The following is a 17,600-nucleotide window of genomic DNA, read 5'->3' on the forward strand; positions in this document are numbered from 1 at the left end:
TTGTTCTAGCCCTAGTCGTCCTTTATCGAAACAAACCAAGAGATCATCCTAGCAGTAAACATATTAAATTAGTGTAAAAGATTGAAACTGACGACATTTTTTATGTTAATGGACTGAAATATATCCACAACATTCTCACAATTACAGCTTTAGTTTCAATTAATTCTTAGAAAATGGAGAAAATTTCTATTTGCCCGAAAGCACCATTTGCCAGAATGTACCAATCCCCAGAATTTAATATTTAATATTAAATTCTGGGGATTGGTACATTCTGGCAAATGGTACTTTCGGGCAAATAGTATTCAGGCAAATGGTGCATTCTGGCAAATGGTTTTCTGGGGTTTGTCATTCTGGCGAATGGTTTTCTGGCGAACGGTTTTCTGGCAAATATCGCACAATCCAATAATTATACCAATAGCCTAAATTGTAAAGGCAAATCATGCTTATTTCCAAAGTTTTTCTTGACAAATAAGAATTTTTGGCAGGATGTTTCTTCCGGTGATTTTTTACGAATAAATATTAGATTTTTAACCATTAATATAAACCATTCAGAAATAAAACAAGTTTTATTTTCTTTCTGGGGAATGGTACATTCTGGGGAATGGGTTTCTGGGGAATGTTATAGAACCGTTAGGGGGAACAAAAATATTTGAGGAAAGGATAGGGTGATGGGGCTTTTCGTTGACACGTAACAGCATGGTGTGTCGTACTGCTGCTGGTCAAGCGTTTAGTGGACAAACAACCTGTAACGATACAGACGATTTTCGAAGGGACACGAGGTGGACAAGTGGAACAACAAGACGGGGATATCAAACGAAAACTTAGCTTGCTTCAAGAAGTCGTACACAAGCTTCATATACTCAAGATCAAGTTTACCCAACACATCTCTAATGTCTTCCTTTTCTGGTTTCCCTCGGGCCCTGAGGGATGCACATAAATCGGATCTGGCTATACCGTATTCGGGACATTCCCACACAACATGGTTGATATCTGCACCACAGCTACAACGATTGCTATCTGTGAGCCCTATTCGATAGAAAAGCGAGCCCAGAGAGTAGTGATTGGACATAAGTCGACACATTATCTTGATAAAATCTCGACCCATATTCAACCCCTTGAACCACGCCGTCTTCGATACCTGTGGGAGAATTGAATGTAACCACCTGCCCAACTCTCCTGCATCCCATTTTTGTTGCCCACTGACCAAGGCATGCTGACGAGCAATCGAAAGAAATTCATTGAAGACGATATGACGCTCATCGTCTTCCATAGCGCCCATCTTGGCGAGTGAGTCGGCTTTCTCATTGCCCGGGATCGAGCCATGCGAAGGGACCCAAACCAAGGTGATGTTATGTGCTTGATTCGATAAAGCACTCAAAAATGATCGTATTTCGCTTAGGATATACGTGGAGTGCTTTACCGGCCTCATTGAGCGAATAGCCTCAATTGAACTGAGGCTATCCGTGAAAATGAAATATTGATCAGAGGGAAGAGAGGCGATTCGCTCTAATGCGTAGTGTATAGCCGCCAATTCTGTGACATATACTGACATATATCCAGTGGAATCATTTGTTTTTGACCCGTCAGGGAAAAACCTTCTGTCGCAACTGATATGACCAAACTCGCTTGCAAAATTTTTTGGAATGTGCTCCGATTAGAGCGGATCTGGGATTCCACGGATTTCTTGCATCATGGTCAGATCAAAACCTATAGTGGAATTGGAGAAGTCTGGGAAGCAATCGCGGTTGGGAACGTTCAATGAAGGGTGAACCTCCAGAGTCATGTACAAGTAGTACACTGTCATAAATTTTGTTTGATGAATTCGTTCGATTAGCTTCTCAAAGTTTTCAATTACCAATGGACTCAGCACCTCACAGCGGATGAGGAACCTTAACGACAGTTCCACGAAACGATCTGATAAAGGGAGTACTGCTGCTAGTACCTCCAAACTCATTGTGTGCGTCGAGTTCATGCAGCCTAACGCGATCCGAAGACAACGATACTGGATACGTTCTAGCTTCAGGATGTGTGTTTTCGCGGTGGACTGAAAGCAAAAGCTACCGTATTCGAGAACCGACAGTATTCTTTACAATTTTTACGTCAGAGATATCGACGAATGTCTCGTGGAAAATTGCACGTTAAGACAGCTTGCGGATGACGCCGTGGTTTCTATCACCGGACCAGAGGCGGTAGATCTGCAAGGACCATTGCAAGATACTCTGGACAATTTGTCTGCTTGGGCTGTAAAGCTGGGTATCGAATTCTCTCCGGAGAAAACTGAGTTAGTTGTCTTTTCTAGGAAGCGTGATCCAGCCGATCTAGAGCTTCAATTTTTGGGTAAGGAACTCACTCAAGCTCTTTCACATATGTATGTATCTAGGAGTCTGGTTCGACTCTAAAGGCACCTGTGGAAAGCACATTAATTATCTGTATCAGAAGTGCCAAAACGAATCAACTTCATGCGTACACTCACCGGAACATGGTGGGGAGCCGTAATCGTTTGGTCCACAGTTCCCTTATGATTTATCTTAACTCGATTATTAACATCAGTGATTAATTACTGATTATTACAAGAAGGTGTTCTATTACCATATTTCAGTCAGCTATGTTTCAGCAGGTCTGAGCAGTAATAGAAATAGAAAGAACCGCCGATAAAATAAAGAAGGGTGTGATTCGAGGAAAAGGATCATTCGGGGAATCGGCGTTCAGGGAAACGATATTCGTGGAAAAGTAGCATAACCAGCCGATGTACATATACGAAACAAAGGAATGTTCTCTACAATGACGTGACCATCCATTTTAATTACAATAATGTTTATAATTTCATACCCTATTTTGTTATATTCTAAGCAATTACAATATTCAGTGCTAATTTTACGTTAGTAATATTTAAGTCGTTCACAATCTGATAATATATAATAGATCTTTGATCGCATTTGTCTGCTTTAGTAGTATTGACCAAATCCTAATAGGAATCTTCATTGTAAAACTGTACACCACAATGTCGTGTTGGTTGAATTTTTCAAATTACATATACTAAACTCACAATTATCCCGAGAACGTCAGATCTAATCCAGCCAAGAAGGCGTGACTAAATCTGAAATCACCCAACTTTCAGCGGCAGTTCCCCAAAGTCCCCCAAAAATAACAACAAGAGTGAATCCTTCGTCACCTACAGCTACTTACCCGTGCCGACCTCGGACGAACATCCCGCCGCCGAGGACCGCAGCCGTCTCTTCCAAGGATTCAACGCCTTGTTTCATTCCTGTGAGGATTATTTTCATGACGTCTTGCCGTTCTTCTTGCTGCCGTTGGTTCTGACCGGCGCGATCTTCTTCTTGCGCTTCTCCCCGGACCAGTCAGCGTCGTCTTCGTCGTCCTCATCGGCGCCGAAGTAGTTGCCGCCTTCTCTCGTGTTGGCTATCCGCCGGCTGGCGATTCGGGACGAGTTTCTGCCCATTCCTGGAACGGAGACGGTCAATTATGGACCGAGAGTTATGGAGTGACGATCGTACCGGACTGAACATCGAAGAATTATCCTATCCCCCTTCTATTCAGCTCGTTTATGGATGTTTCGTTATTCTGGTTTTGATTGCAAATAATTTCGAAAATCAAGCTCCCTATATTTCCAGCCAATATGACTAAAAATGTTTAGGCCATGTAAACTAAGGCTATGATATATATAAAAATGACTAGACGAATCATCCCAGAGATCCCCAGAGCTTCATCGGTATATAGACCAATATGCTTGCTGGACTTGGAGGGAAAGGTGCTTACACTCAATGGCCGGAAGTACATTTTGGGGCCCCTCATCAAAGCTTTTTTTTTGTTACTACACATTAATTTTATGTTTCACATTGCTCAAGACTTGAGTACTGTTTGAAGATGAAGAAACCATTTTTTGCTCATTGCATTTCTAGCTCCGAGGGCCCCCACATCCGCTTCGGCCCCGGTTCTGAATGGCGCACGAGATGCACCTCGTGTCATTACCGGTATTATGCCCGTTGACGTCTTTATCAGGAAGTATATAGAGTGCTTTGAAATGCGCGGCACGAGATCCATACGATAGAATGCCAGATTAGCCTCAATGGCTAAACGGCAGCGTACGTGAGATAATTACACAAAAGGCACCGATGATAGGCTCCATCGGCCCGCTGTAGCATCATATGTGCTCGGGACAGAAAGTGATACAACCAGGCCTGAAAGGTATATCGCAATATGCGGTGCAAACATAAAAAAGCAGTGATCTTGCATCCGGCAGGAGAAGGTAGTATGATCTATTCGGATTTATGATATTAATATATAACCGGAAGTGGTCTGAGTACGAAGCGTAAGTTATTGTCATTTACATCTAATATTTGCAACAAAATGAGCAACAAATGGCTCAATAACAAATTCGATTTAGTAAACAAATGGGGACGCCAGAAACTATATGCCGCATTGCCTAAGCATTAAAGAGTAGTTGAAATGCTGAATTCTCGGCAAAATGTCAGAGCTGAAGAAGAAAGAATACTTTTTGTTAGTGGGATAATTATGTGATCGGTTTTGTTAGGTGAATTAGGTGAAGCTTCATAATTGTCATTCTCTAGCAGTTGAAATAGAAAGCCCAAATAAAGCCCCCACTATTGTACTCACCCATACATTTCTCCAAATGAGGTGCAAACCGCGATGCGGCCACTATCCTATTGCAGTTCGGGCAGCTGCAATCGATGGCCTTCTTACTATTGGACGATCCGAACACGTCCATGTCCGGCAGGTCTACGATGGTGTACGGTTTGCAGTCCTCCGGTTGACCCTCGATGGCCACACCGGATCCAGTCTTGTACGCATGGTGCACCTCGAATACCACCCCCAGAATCATTTCGTCGACCAGCGACTCCAGCAGGTAGTTGGCGGCCTTTTCCCGAGTGTCCGGATCGCTCATGTAGTTGCGGAACTCGGTCAGCAGCTCGGTTTCGTCGGCGTACTCGATGTGAATGGGCTCGTTTTCGCCCATTTTTGGCTCTTATTATGAAATCACTCTTACCGGGTATTTTTATGGAGGGCTATCTGCTAGAAACAGCATTAAAAACTTTATTTCATCACAAATTTTAGGAGATAAAAAACGCCACACGATCCACCTACAACAAAACGATGCGGCACAAGTTGATGATCTGATTGTTTATTTACCACAAACTGACGTTTCATACACTAGGGGTGTCCAGGTTTATAAAGGGCTCTCATTACCAAGATTTCTATACAAAGGAAGGTGGTAGTCAGGCCCCTGGCACCAATGAAATTTATCGTAGCCAACATCTAACTGCCTTCAAGATTCAACTCACATGAATCGCGTGTTCAGACGGGTCCAATGAGATGATTTCGTTTGACTTGAACAAAAAAGTTGAACATGTTCAACTTTCGTTCAAGACAAAGCTCAACTGACGTTCAATTCGCATTCAATTGGGCATTTTCCATTGACTTGAATCAAGGTACTTGCTCCATGTAAACCAGGATTGGGCGATACAGGCAAGGAATCTCCCATGCATCAAGAAGGTCTAGAAATTTCTTTTAAACTGCACACTAAAAATAATAAAAGAATGGGTCTTGTCATTTGACGTCTTGAATCATCTGATTTTTCGGGCTTTTTTACAGTTCTCCCATGATAATGATAATTTAGCGTTTGCGCCTTTGTACGGCTGTTGTAAACAGTGGCATACATGGATCTATCAGCTAAAAAGGCCTATGCACAAAGTTACTATTTTTATTGTCGGCCCGCCACCAAACCGGACTTCGCACAATCAAGTTGCGACGCGACCCAACTCGCGACGTTTTTTAATCACGTGAAAAGTAGTGCGCATCCTTCCCGTTGTTGTCAGCAACACAGCGCACTAGATGCGAAACAGTTGCGACACTTGTGGACCAAGAAAATTGCAATTTTTGTTTGAATGTCGGTCTTGATTCCAACCGGATAGACAATATTGCATTTTCTATCCAAATCTCTCACACTTTCCTTCTGTTTTCATTGGAGACTTTGAAAGTGATGATTTTGTTTGCGTTTTTCGGTAAGAAAGTGAAGGTGGGAAGATATTTTGCTTTTTTCACTCATACTCACATAAGAAACACCGTATAAAAAGAAAGATTGTTTCCCGGCCCATCAACATTCGTAGTCACGAATTCTATGGGTTGAGTTCGGAGAGACTGCCTTTTACAGTGTTCGTCGGTCAAACCGAGTCAACGCTTCTCGGTCGCTTCACTTTTATTCCATCCCACTTTTTACAGGTAGCTTGATTTCTTGAACTGCAACCCTGGTGAAAAAGTGAGTGACCTGTTTTGACAGTTCTTCTCCTCTCACGCGGGGAGAAAAGAAAATCCGAAAAGCAACCTGGCAAATCCAGAGACGAATCATCCACCAAGAGTCCAAGAGTCAGTCAACGAAGAGAACTCCGACGCGATTGATTGCTTGTGTTGCCGTGGTTATTCTGCGTGTGCGCCCCTCTCTGTTGGAGAAAAAGTTGGAGTTTTTCCCTGTGAAGCAAGAAGAATCCGTTCCGTTGTTCCGGTTCAGGAGCCAAGAATTCCGTTGACGAAGCGACAAAACCTACCTAGTAACAAGGTAATTGCCGCGGGCTGGTTGTAGTTTAGTTGGAATTTTCGGTCCGGTAGTAAAATTGCTGCGACAAAAAAGTGCTTTCTGCTTTTGGTGCATTGTCAGCGCGAGAAATCGATTGGGAAAATTTTCTTCACAGCCTTCTTTCGAGTGACGGGTGGGGGAATTTCGTCGTTGCTAATCCGGATAACTTGAGCGGCCCGAGGGCATCGGTTGCAGTTTGTGGCAAGTGATTTCAAAAATCGATGTGAAATTCGGTGAAAATGGGTGGAAATTTGTGTGAAATTCGATCTGTCCGATTTTTTCTCGCTCTTGCTACGCCCTTTCCGAGTGAAGATAGACGACGGCGTCAAAGAGGAGGGGGTGTTGAAAAAAAGTGGTTCCCGACCGAAGAGACAGTGCTGCGGCAGTGGTCTTTGGATTGTTCTTCTGAAATATACACACAAACGCATTGTAAGGACACGCGCGCACACCAACACAACGACAAGCCGTAGGAGTACCCGACACAAAAAGGAACAGGCCATATATTCAGGGTCATTGGGCCAGGACAGGGAATGTCTCGTGCATGTGCTAAAGAGTTACTCCTGCCTGCTTGGATGGGGGTGCATCATCAGCAATCACGAAACTGCGTGAGATCATATGATGTTGCCTTGTGTGGAATTTACTTGTGTTTAGTGTGATGACTAATAGAATGTTCTCTCGTCACTTTATTGTTCCGCGTGTTTTAAATTCCACGAGAGATCAATTTGTTATGGTGATATTGATTTACGGAATATTCGATACGCGGTGGCATTCTTTGAAAAATAAAACTAGGTAACAATAAATCAACAGTACTACTAAATCTCGAAAGAGTAATATGAATAAACTAAAATAACTTCGCTTTGCAGTTGTATAATATTAGTTTTTTCTAAATGTAATACTCCATACTATAAGGTACTTTCCTTGACCTGAAAAATAGTTTATAACTGCCAGGCTTACGTCAAATCTAATAAATACAAATACAAATAAACTATTTAAACACCACCAATAATATATAAACTATTTAAACACCACCAATAAAATTGAACAACCATTACGACACCGGTAAGAAGATAAAATAAGATGCCAGTAGAACAGTGAATTACGGAATCACAATTATTATGAATCATTCTGGGTCGTTGAAGTAATTTAAGTTCAAATTCAAAAATTGAAATTGATTTTTTGGAAAGTAGACATGTCTAAGCACTATTAAGTGCTCTCTGAAAGTTTGTGCTGAGTAGTTTCATTGGAAAATGGAGAAAACAGTTTTATAAATTATAAACACAAACCAATTTTAGTAAAATTCCAGCGGAATTCAATGACAAAAAACATATTTTAAATCGAATTTAACTGCCAGGATTAGTTGAAACAAGAGATGGAAGAAAATCACTTTTCGTCTCACGCAGACAGTCAGCACTGTTTGCAATTTGAAGCTTGGTTCTTGAGATTTGTGCGCCTGAAGTTCTCATGCACTGTTGAAACAGGATTTCAAGACGTTTATTCTTAAGTCAGAAGGGAATAAATGACAAAGACTATTGAAATGAGATTTTATTAATCCTTGTGCACATTAGGGCCTTACGCCCTGTATGTCTATCTGTCTGACCCTCATAGGCTCAAAAACTACTGAACCGATCGGCGTTAGGCTGACCAGATTTGTCCCGTTTAAATACGGGACACATTCCGGAAACTAAACAAAAAGAAAATCAATGTCCAAAAACAGAACTGCATGATGTAAATAATGCTATTTCAGCTAGAAAGAACGAATAATTAAGTTAAAAACGTTAACTATGCTCCAGAGACGAGCGTTTGAAAATTTTGTTGTCCCGTTAAATACGGGACGGATGGTCAGCCTAATCGGCGTATAACATTTCTATGCGGGGCTTTTATGGGCGGGGTAAGGTTCTTAGCATCTTTAGAAAGAAGGGCTCGTCTGTTTTATTCTAAAATCAATGTGACTGAACAGATAATGTACCTGTGGTGGCAACACTGCCACCGTACATGTATATAGTTTTATCACAATAGAGGTAATCACGTTCAAATGTATGCGTGCCTTTTTTGTAGATGTAGTTGTGAAACTGCGAGGAAAATATTTGCACTTTTGCCCCGGACGTTAGTTTTATCATTATTTACCCGTTTTACCCAATTCGATTGGGTAATATTTGCATATGCAATCTGAATAGCCTTTCAATCGGCGTGCACTTTTGTGTGAGGAGAATTTCACCATATTTACCGATCATCGGCCGCTCACATTCGCGCTCAATTCAAATTCCACACATTTGCGACACGAAGAAAGGTATCTCCAGTATATTTCAAGCTTCACGCGATCTCTGGAGGATTTGCATTTCTGGAGGATTTGCCGTACGGTAAAGATCTGGTCCGTTGTCGACCGGCCGTCGATGAAGCCGGCTTGATAACTTCCCACGAACTTATTTGTTTTAGGTGACAGACGACGGAAGATGATCTGGGATAGCACTTTGCAGGCAGCATTCAAAATAGTGATCGCCCTGAAGTTCTCACATTCCAAATGGTCGCCTTTCTTGTGTATGGGGCAGATTACCCCTTCCTTCCACTCCTCCGGTAGCTGTTCGGTTTCCCAGATCCTGACTATCAGCCGATGCAGACAGGTGGCCAACTTTTCTGGGCCCATCTTGATGAGTTCAGCTGCGATACCATCCTTACCAGCTGCTTTGTTGGTTTTGAGCTGATGAATGGCATCCTTAAATTCCCTCAGCGTGGGAGTTGGTTCATTTCCGTCCTCCGCTGCACTGGCGTCGTCGTTTCCTCCGTTGCCGTGGACTCCCGTGCCTACGTTCTCCACGCCGTTCAGGTGCTGATCGAAGTGCTGCTTCCACCTTTCGATCACCTCACGTCCGTCCGTCAAAAGGCCTCCGTCTCTATCCCTGCATATTTCGGCTCGCAGCACGAAGCCGTTGCGGGATGCGTTGAGCTTCTGATAGAACTTCCGTGTTTCTTGGGAACGGCACAGCAGCTCCATTTCTTCACACTCCGCTTCTTCCAGGCGGCGCTTTTTCTCCCGAAAGAGGCGGGTCTGCTGTTTCCGCTTCTGTTTATAACATTCCATGTTCTGTCGAGTCCCTTGCTGCAGCATTACCGCCCTCGCTGCATTCTTCTCCTCCAAAACCGTTCTGCACTCTTCGCCGAACCATTCGTTCCGTCGATTCTGTTCCACGTACCCGATGGTGCTCTCGGCTGCGTCGTTGATGGCTGCTTTCACTGTACTCCAGCAGCCCTCTAGAGGGGCCTCATCGAGCTCGCCCTCGTCTGGCAACGCGACCTCGAGATTCTGCGTGTATGCTGAGGCGACATCCGGTTGTTTCAGTCGCTCTAAGTTGTACCGTGGCGGTCGTCGGTACCGTACATTGTTGATGACGGAGAGTTTTGGGCGCAGTTTGACCATCACCAGATAGTGGTCGGAGTCGATGTTGGCGCCACGATAGGTCCTGACGTCGATAATGTCCGAGAAGTGCCGTCCGTCAATCAGAACGTGGTCGATTTGAGATTCCGTCTGCTGTGGTGATCTCCAGGTGTAACGACAAGGGAGGCTGTGTTGGAAAAAATTGCTACGTATGGCCATATTTTTGGAGGCGGCGAAATCAATGAGTCGTAGGCCGTTTTCGTTCGTCTGCTGGTGGGCGCTGAACTTACCAATCGTCGGTCTGAATTCCTCCTCCTGGCCTACCTGAGCGTTCAAATCTCCTATGATGATCGTGACGTCGTGGCTTGGGCAGCGATCGTACTCGCGTTCGAGCTGCGCGTAAAATGCGTCCTTGTCATCATCAGTACTTCCGGAGTGTGGGCTGTGCACGTTTATTATGCTGAAGTTGAAGAATCGGCCCTTGATCCTCAACCTGCACATTCTTTCGTCGATCGGCCACCAACCGATCACGCGCCTCTGCATATCACCCATCACGATGAAAGCTGTTCCCAGCTCGCGTGTGTCTGGTAGATGGTATGATTACCTCTATACATTCGCACCATGGATCCTGGCCAACGCACCTCCTGCAGCGCTACGATGCCGAACCCGCGGTCCTTCAGTAGATCGGCGAGTATGCGGGTGCTCCCAATGAAGTTGAGAGATCGTCAGTTCCACGTACCAAGTTTCCAATCGCAAGTCCTTTTTGTTCGCTGGGGTCGTTGCCGTTGGTTCGTATTATTCTGTTGCTGATTTTCCGTTACAATGGTTTTTTTTACGGCTGGCTCGTAGGGCCTGACACCAACCCCCTACTTTCCGGAGGACCATAGTGCACAGTTGAGCTTAGAGTCCTTCCCTGGCACTCGGACGTTGATCAGCCGCCCCTAACATGGGGATCACACGCTGTTGTGAGCCGCTCCTCCTGGAGAACAGACGCTCAGGTTTACCGAAGCAAACCCCCCCCCCCCCCTTCCCTGTCAGCCTACGACCAAAGTTCCCACCGGGGTTGGTTATAGAGATGGGAAAACTGATTCAATTTTAAGAGTGAATCGCTCCCGATTCACTCTAAAAAAAGAGTCGACTCTTTTGATCGATTCAGTAACTCATTTCCGGAATTTGAGGAAATACGTTGTTTTTTATGCTAGCCAACTGGGCATATAACAGTTTTCATGAAAGTCACCTCACATGATTTGGATGTCGACTCAACCGTCTTAGCATGATCTAGTAAGTAAAAAGCACGATACACAGATTTTCGTTCCTCCCACTAAAGAATCGAATTATTAGTGCGAGTCGGACACACAATACGAATGAAAAGCGATGCATTCGCAAAAGTTGCGATTTTCTACATCTAATCATTATTAAATTAACCCTTAAAGGATGTGGACAACTTTTTTGCATAGTTTTACCTATAGCTTTTGACCCAGTGGGTAGATTTTCAAAACCAAAATGTTTTTATCAAGGGGATTAGTTGTGCTATCATATGCATATATAGAGATTATGTTATGCTAGAACATTTTGGAGATATAGCTGCAAATGTAGTGTATACCACTTGCTCTTCATTCGATTCCGCGTTTTATTTCTATGTACATGTGATATATTTCAATGAAAATTGCACAATATTCTTTGTCTGAATTGGGGCTGTAAGATAGAAATATCTTATGTCCTTTTACAGCTCTAACATAGATCTCCAGGTTATCCAAAACGTCCAGAAGTTTTGAACTTTATCTACTGAATACAAATAGTTGTGTTTACTTTTTAAAGCACTTGAACTTACTGAATTACATTCAAATATACATTTTGAAACATGAAATGATGGTAGTCATGATCTGGCGATGTTCTAGGCAACTTAAAATAGCTCTGGAGTTCTGATTGTAAGGCCTTTACCTGTAAAACTATATCAAACTAATGTACGAATGTCAGAACTGATTTCATTAGATCCATACATGTAAATCAGAGTATGAAAGACTTACTGCACATCAATGGCGATACCTTAGACCATTCAAATCATTCTGGAGTTAAGGCCTTTATATCTACACCCGTAATAACGCATTTCAAACTTGGTTTAGTGCGTTTTGGTAGTCATAGAAGATCAGTTGAATCATATGATACTTTTTTACACATCATTGAGGCATCCTGGATCATCCGAACTATTCTGAAGTTGAGAAATATGGTTTGAATTTGAAATGGTATCTCAACAGAAGTGCACAAACATCAGAATTTGTTCATTTGATTCATACACATAGTGGAAGCCATGGGAGAGAAGTTTCCAGAGCATCAGAGATATCTGGGGTCACCTTTCAGTATTATGTGGTTAAGGCCTTCAGATCTACACTCGTAACAAAGCACCCTACACGTTCAAAACTTGGTGCAGTATGTTTCAGTAGACATAGATGATAAGTTCGACCATATATCATATGACTTAAAGCTTTTCTAGATCATCCAAACCATTCTGATTGATTTCAAACATATAATACAAGTAGTGGGAGATAAATTTCCAGTACATCAGCGATATCTGAAGCATCATTTTTTATATTATATGGTGAGGGCTTTCAGATCAACGCTCGTAACAAAGAATCGGCTACACGTTAAACGCACTATAACGCGTTTTGGTAGTCATAGAAGATCAGTTGATTCACGTGATAATTCAATACATCTTAGAATGGGAGACAAATTTCTAGTGCGTCAGGGATATCTGAGGTCACTTGTAATAGCATATGGTTAAGGTCTTCATATCTACAACCCGTAGTCCACTGATATATAAATGGACCCAATATATTTTTAAGTATGGGTGTCAATATCTGTAAATCTTTGGATATTTTTATTGTAGCGAATGCTCACGGAATATAACGGTACTCTTACCTAGAGCCTCAGAGTACAATTCTAACTTAGCCACATTCACTTGGTGATCTAGGTCATCTGAACTATTCTGGAATTAAGACCTTCAAGCTCTACAAGCTCTACTCTTGTATCTCTTTACTTTATCGATGTAATTCTTTCACGATTATTTCTGTTGTATCTCATAATATTTTGGGTATCTCGTTGTGTTATTTGTGCATCCACTGACATAAAAATGATTTTTATAGCATTTTGAAGTGTAGGAATTTACCCAAAAATTCATCAGAAATTCATCGTAATGTTCACCGAGAATACCTCTAGGAGTTCCCGTGAAATCCTTCACAAGTTTCCCAGCAGTTTCTTGGAAATTCCTTCAGGAGCTGTTCTGGAATTCCTCAAGAAGTTCCTCGGGAAGTGAGTTCCCCGAGTATGCCTTGAAATTCCTCCAAAGATTTCTCCAGAAGTTCACGCAAACCATATGTCTCATTTTCGGAGTAGTTTGGATGATCCGGGAAGCTTCTAAGATGTATATTTAAGTATCACGTGAATCAACTGATCTTCTATGACTACCAAAACGCATTATAGTGAAATTAACGTGTAGCCGATGCTTTGTGAGATTTGGAGGCCTTAACCATATAATATAAAACAAATGATGCTGCAGATATCGCTGATGTACTGGAAATTTGTTTTTGCAACTTCTCATCGTAATAGGCCATTTTACTTCACGCAAATCTGCCAGGAAAAGGCCTACTTTCCCACACCAAATTAACAGTGCTGTAATGGTTCATTACAGCACTGATTTGCGTTGCGTAATGAACCATTACAGCACTGTTTTCAGTTTTGATCAACTTATTGATGCTTTCTGGACGAAGGTTTGAAAAATTGTGACAACTGTTCTGTATAACCTGCTATGATCAGATTTCCTTAATCATGGCTATGAACATCAGTGTGCAGTCTGATGAAACAGTTTTGTTAAAAACTATCCTCAAGTGGTAATTTATGAAGCTGCAAAAAACGTTGTACGCAACTCGGTGCAGAACTCGATTTTTACAGCACTCGTCGTAATTATCCAACTCGGCAAGCCTCGTTGGATAAATGTACGACTCGTGCTTTAAAAATCTTCATTCTGCACCTTGTTGCGTAAACTACTATTCCCACGACTTGTATTATATGTTTGAATCAAATAAGATAAATGATGATAATAGTGCACTTGATAGGTCATTACAAATGAAAACCGTATATTTTAGCTTCAGAATGGTTTAGATAAACTATTAAAACTTTAAGTTATATGTATGATATATGGTCGAACTTATTATCTATGTGTACTGAAACATACTGCACCAAGTTTTGAACGTGCAGGATGCTTTATTATGAGTGTGGATCTGAAGGCCTTAACCACATAATACTGAAAGGTGACCTCAGATATCTCTGATACTCTGGGAACTTCTCTCCCATGCCTTGCATTATGTGTATGAATCAAATGGGCAAGCTCTGATGTTTGTGCACTTCTGTTGGTATACCATTTCAAATTCAATCCATATTTCTCAACTTCAGAATAGTTCGGATGATCCAGGATGCCTCTATGATGTGTATACAAGTATTATATGATTCAACTGATCTTCTATGACTACCAAAACGCATCATACCAAGTTTGAAATGCACCCGATGCGTTATTACGGGTGTAGATATAAAGGCCTTAACTCCAGAATGATTTGGATGGCCTAAGGTATTGCCATTGATGTGCAGTTAGTCTTTCATACTCTGATTTACATGTATGGATCTAATGAAATCAGTTCTGACATTCATACATTAGTTTGATATAGTATTACAGGTAAAGGCTTTGCAATCAGAACTCCAGAGCTATTTTAAGGTGTCATGATCCATCACCAAGTTGTCATACGAATAATTGACTTTTTGCTTTTCAATGATTGTTTGCCTCGCGTTTTTGAAGTGATAAAAAACTGTCAGTTCTGCAGCAACGCAGCTGAAAAAGTATCATCGCAATCACTGCGAGTGAGCATATAGGATGATACTTTTTCATACGAATATTCGCTTTGGTTGCAGAAAATTATCACTTTGAAATTTCGAGCCACATATCCAACATGGCTGCCGATGCTGATGATGCCGTAAAAAGCCTTAAGTTGCCTAGAACATCACCAGGTCATGACTACCATCATTTCATGTTTTAAAATGTATATTTGAATGTAATTCAGCAAGTTGAAGTGATTTAAAATGTAAACACAACTATTTGTATTCAGTAGATAAAGTTCAAAACTTCTGGACGTTTTGGATAACCTGGAGATCTATGTTAGAGCTGTAAAAGGACATAAGACGTTTCTATCTAACAGCCCTAACCCAAACGAAGAATATTGTGCAATTTTCATTGAAATATAACACATGTACATAGAAATAAAACGCGGAATCGAATGAAGAACAAGTGGTGTACACTACATTTGCAGCTATATCTTCAAAATGTTCTAGCATAACATAATCGCCATATATGCATATGATAGCACAACTAATCCCCTTGATAAAAACATGTTGGTTTTGAAAATCCACCCACTGGATCAAAAGTTATAAGTAAAACTAAGAAAAAAAGTTGTCCACATCTTTTAAGGGTTAAGCAGCCTACTTTTCAGCAACTTGTTGGACTCGTAATGAACTTCAGAGAATCGTTACTCTTTTGAAAAGAATCATGGCTCACTCACTCGGTTTCGCGAATCGATTCTTTGAGTCGATTCGCGAGTGAGTTACCCATGTCTAGTTGGTTACCCGATCTTCCCTAAGGTTGCTCATAGTTTCCGGCCGGTACTGCGTGGAGGTAGGGATAGGAGTTGCTGGGCAGAGGCTAATGGATCACAATGGGATCTGAATTGCGCAGCATACCCAGCCTTTACCGTGCCGATGAAATGACGAGCTTTTATTATTTATTGTTTTTCCTTGCATGTTAAACAGCGTTGGCATGCCATTCGGTTTTGAGTCAATAACTTTTTCCACGTGCCTTAGATCGCTTTGCGGTTTTTAGAGTGTTTGTTCCTCGTAAAATTCCCAACAGAAATCATTCATCGATATATTTTTAGGGGTTAAGGGGCAACCTATGGCGATTTTTCTTTGAAAAAGTGATTTTCCCCATAGTAAATCGTATGAAAACTTAAAACGGCTGGCGCTAAAATATAGTTTTTCCGATCGAGCTGAAATTTTGCACAGTTAATATGGGGCAAATATGGAATTCAAAAAGTGTACAGAAAAAATGTCTAATGTGTAAAATGCCTTTTTGTGTCCCACGCTAATGGATAGGTCTTGTGTGGTGGCAAAAGGGCGAAGTGTGAACGATCCAATCAAAATAAGGCCTTCTCTAAAGGATGTGATTAAAGGCGATGTCTTCAACTCCCACGGCAGCGCTCGAAGGTCTTTTTGAATGGTCACTTTGAAAATAGCCGTTTATTTTATTCATTATTTGTACACATAATTTAATTTATATACTGGCATACGCTGAATTTCACTTAGGTAGTAAAAAAATACCAGCGAATCGCCTGCTGCAGAGTGATAATCCTCCATGAATTTCTTCAGAAGTTCCTTCGGAATTCGTCCATAAATTCCTTCTGAATTTCTTACGGAAGTTTCTTCCCAGATTCCTCCTAGAGTTCTTTCTGGGATTCATTCAGGAGCTTCGTCAGGAATTCCTCTAATAGTGCCTTCAGAGATTGATCTAAGAGTTCTTTCTATTATTTTTCCAGAGGTTCCTTCGAAGGACTCCGCCAGTAGTTCTTACTGAAATTACTCCCAACAATTTTTCCTGGTGTTCATTCAGGGAAGAATTCAGGGAATCCTCAAAAAGTTCCATCTTGGATTTGTCAAGAAGTTCCTCTTAGGATATCATTTTTTAGCGATTTCCTCCAGTAGATCCCTCTGGAAACTCTTCGAAAGTTTCTTCTGTGATTTTTCAAGGAGTTCTTTCTGAGATTCCTTAAGAAGTTTCTTGGAGTCTTTATTGGAGTCCTTCAAAATCTGGAGGTCTTTCTGGGATTTTTCCAAGATTTTCCTGCCTGAATTATTCTTTCAAAAGTTCTTTCCGGAATTCACTCCTTATTTCAAGGACAGCCTTGTTAGAATCTCAAAATGGCCGCCACAATGGCCGACTTCGGCACCTACTCACAATTTCGGGCGCACAAATATCTTCGTAATCAAAACCAGCGCACCTGAGCTTCTTATTTTAAGCTTATCACTTGTAATAAGCAAGAGCAGAATAATAAAATGCACTGTTGTTTGAAGCTTGCTTCTTGAGATTTGTGCATCTGAAGTTCTGATGCACTGTTGAAGAGGGATTTCAAGAAGTTTGTCTGTGCAGCGGATCTGGTGTGATGGTGAGAACACTTGACTATCACGCCGAGGACCTGGGATCGAATCCCACTCCCGACAAACTCACACAATGTGGGTTCTTCCTTCGGAAGAGAAGTAAAGCGTGGGTCCCGAGATGAACTAGCCTAGGGCTAAAAATCTCGTTAATACAGATAAAAAAAAGAAGTTTGTCCTTAAGGATTTCTTCAAAAGTCTTCTAGGATTTTTCATGGAGTTTCTTCTGGGATTCCTTTTTTTGAAAATTCTGAGATTTCTCTCGGTGCTCCTTCCGGGATTTTCCTAGGAATTCCTTTCTGGATTCCTCTAGGAGTTTTTTTCTGTGATTTTTCGAAAAGTTCCTTCCAAGATGTCTTTACGAGTTCTTTCTTG

At 41.7% G+C, this 17,600-nt stretch overlaps 2 protein-coding genes across 8 annotated transcripts in view; one reads left to right on the top strand and one right to left on the bottom strand.

Annotated features, from left to right (window-relative positions):
• Positions 1-2,797: 2,797 nt before the first annotated feature.
• On the bottom strand, positions 2,798-5,144 carry LOC109412124 (SAGA-associated factor 11 homolog). 3 transcript variants are annotated; one of them, XM_029877830.2, is made up of 3 exons: positions 5,125-5,144; positions 4,636-5,049; positions 2,798-3,462 (listed from the first exon to the last, which is right to left on the bottom strand). In XM_029877830.2, exons 2-3 carry the CDS (start codon positions 4,994-4,996, stop codon positions 3,281-3,283), a joined length of 543 nt encoding a protein of 180 aa, XP_029733690.1. In that variant the 5' UTR covers positions 4,997-5,049; positions 5,125-5,144; the 3' UTR covers positions 2,798-3,280. The 3 variants fall into 3 exon arrangements, with proteins under 3 accessions (XP_029733690.1, XP_029733689.1, XP_029733688.1); XM_029877829.2 differs by having other exon boundaries at positions 5,121-5,138; XM_029877828.2 differs by lacking the exon at positions 5,125-5,144 and having other exon boundaries at positions 4,636-5,118.
• Positions 5,145-6,375: 1,231 nt separating this feature from the next.
• LOC109431022 (synaptosomal-associated protein 25) overlaps positions 6,376-17,600 on the top strand; it is a 257,831-nt gene continuing 246,606 nt past the window's right edge. For 2 of the 5 annotated variants that reach the window (XM_029851670.2, XM_029851672.2), the window contains exon 1: positions 6,376-6,592. The gene's annotated coding sequence lies outside the window, so the exon portion shown is untranslated. The remainder of the gene's footprint in view (positions 6,593-17,600) is intronic. The other 3 variants (XM_029851669.2, XM_029851671.2, XM_029851668.2) reach the window with 2 other exon arrangements.

This window comes from Aedes albopictus, chromosome 1, assembly GCF_035046485.1.
Source record: "Aedes albopictus strain Foshan chromosome 1, AalbF5, whole genome shotgun sequence".
Lineage (NCBI taxonomy): Eukaryota > Metazoa > Arthropoda > Insecta > Diptera > Culicidae > Aedes > Aedes albopictus.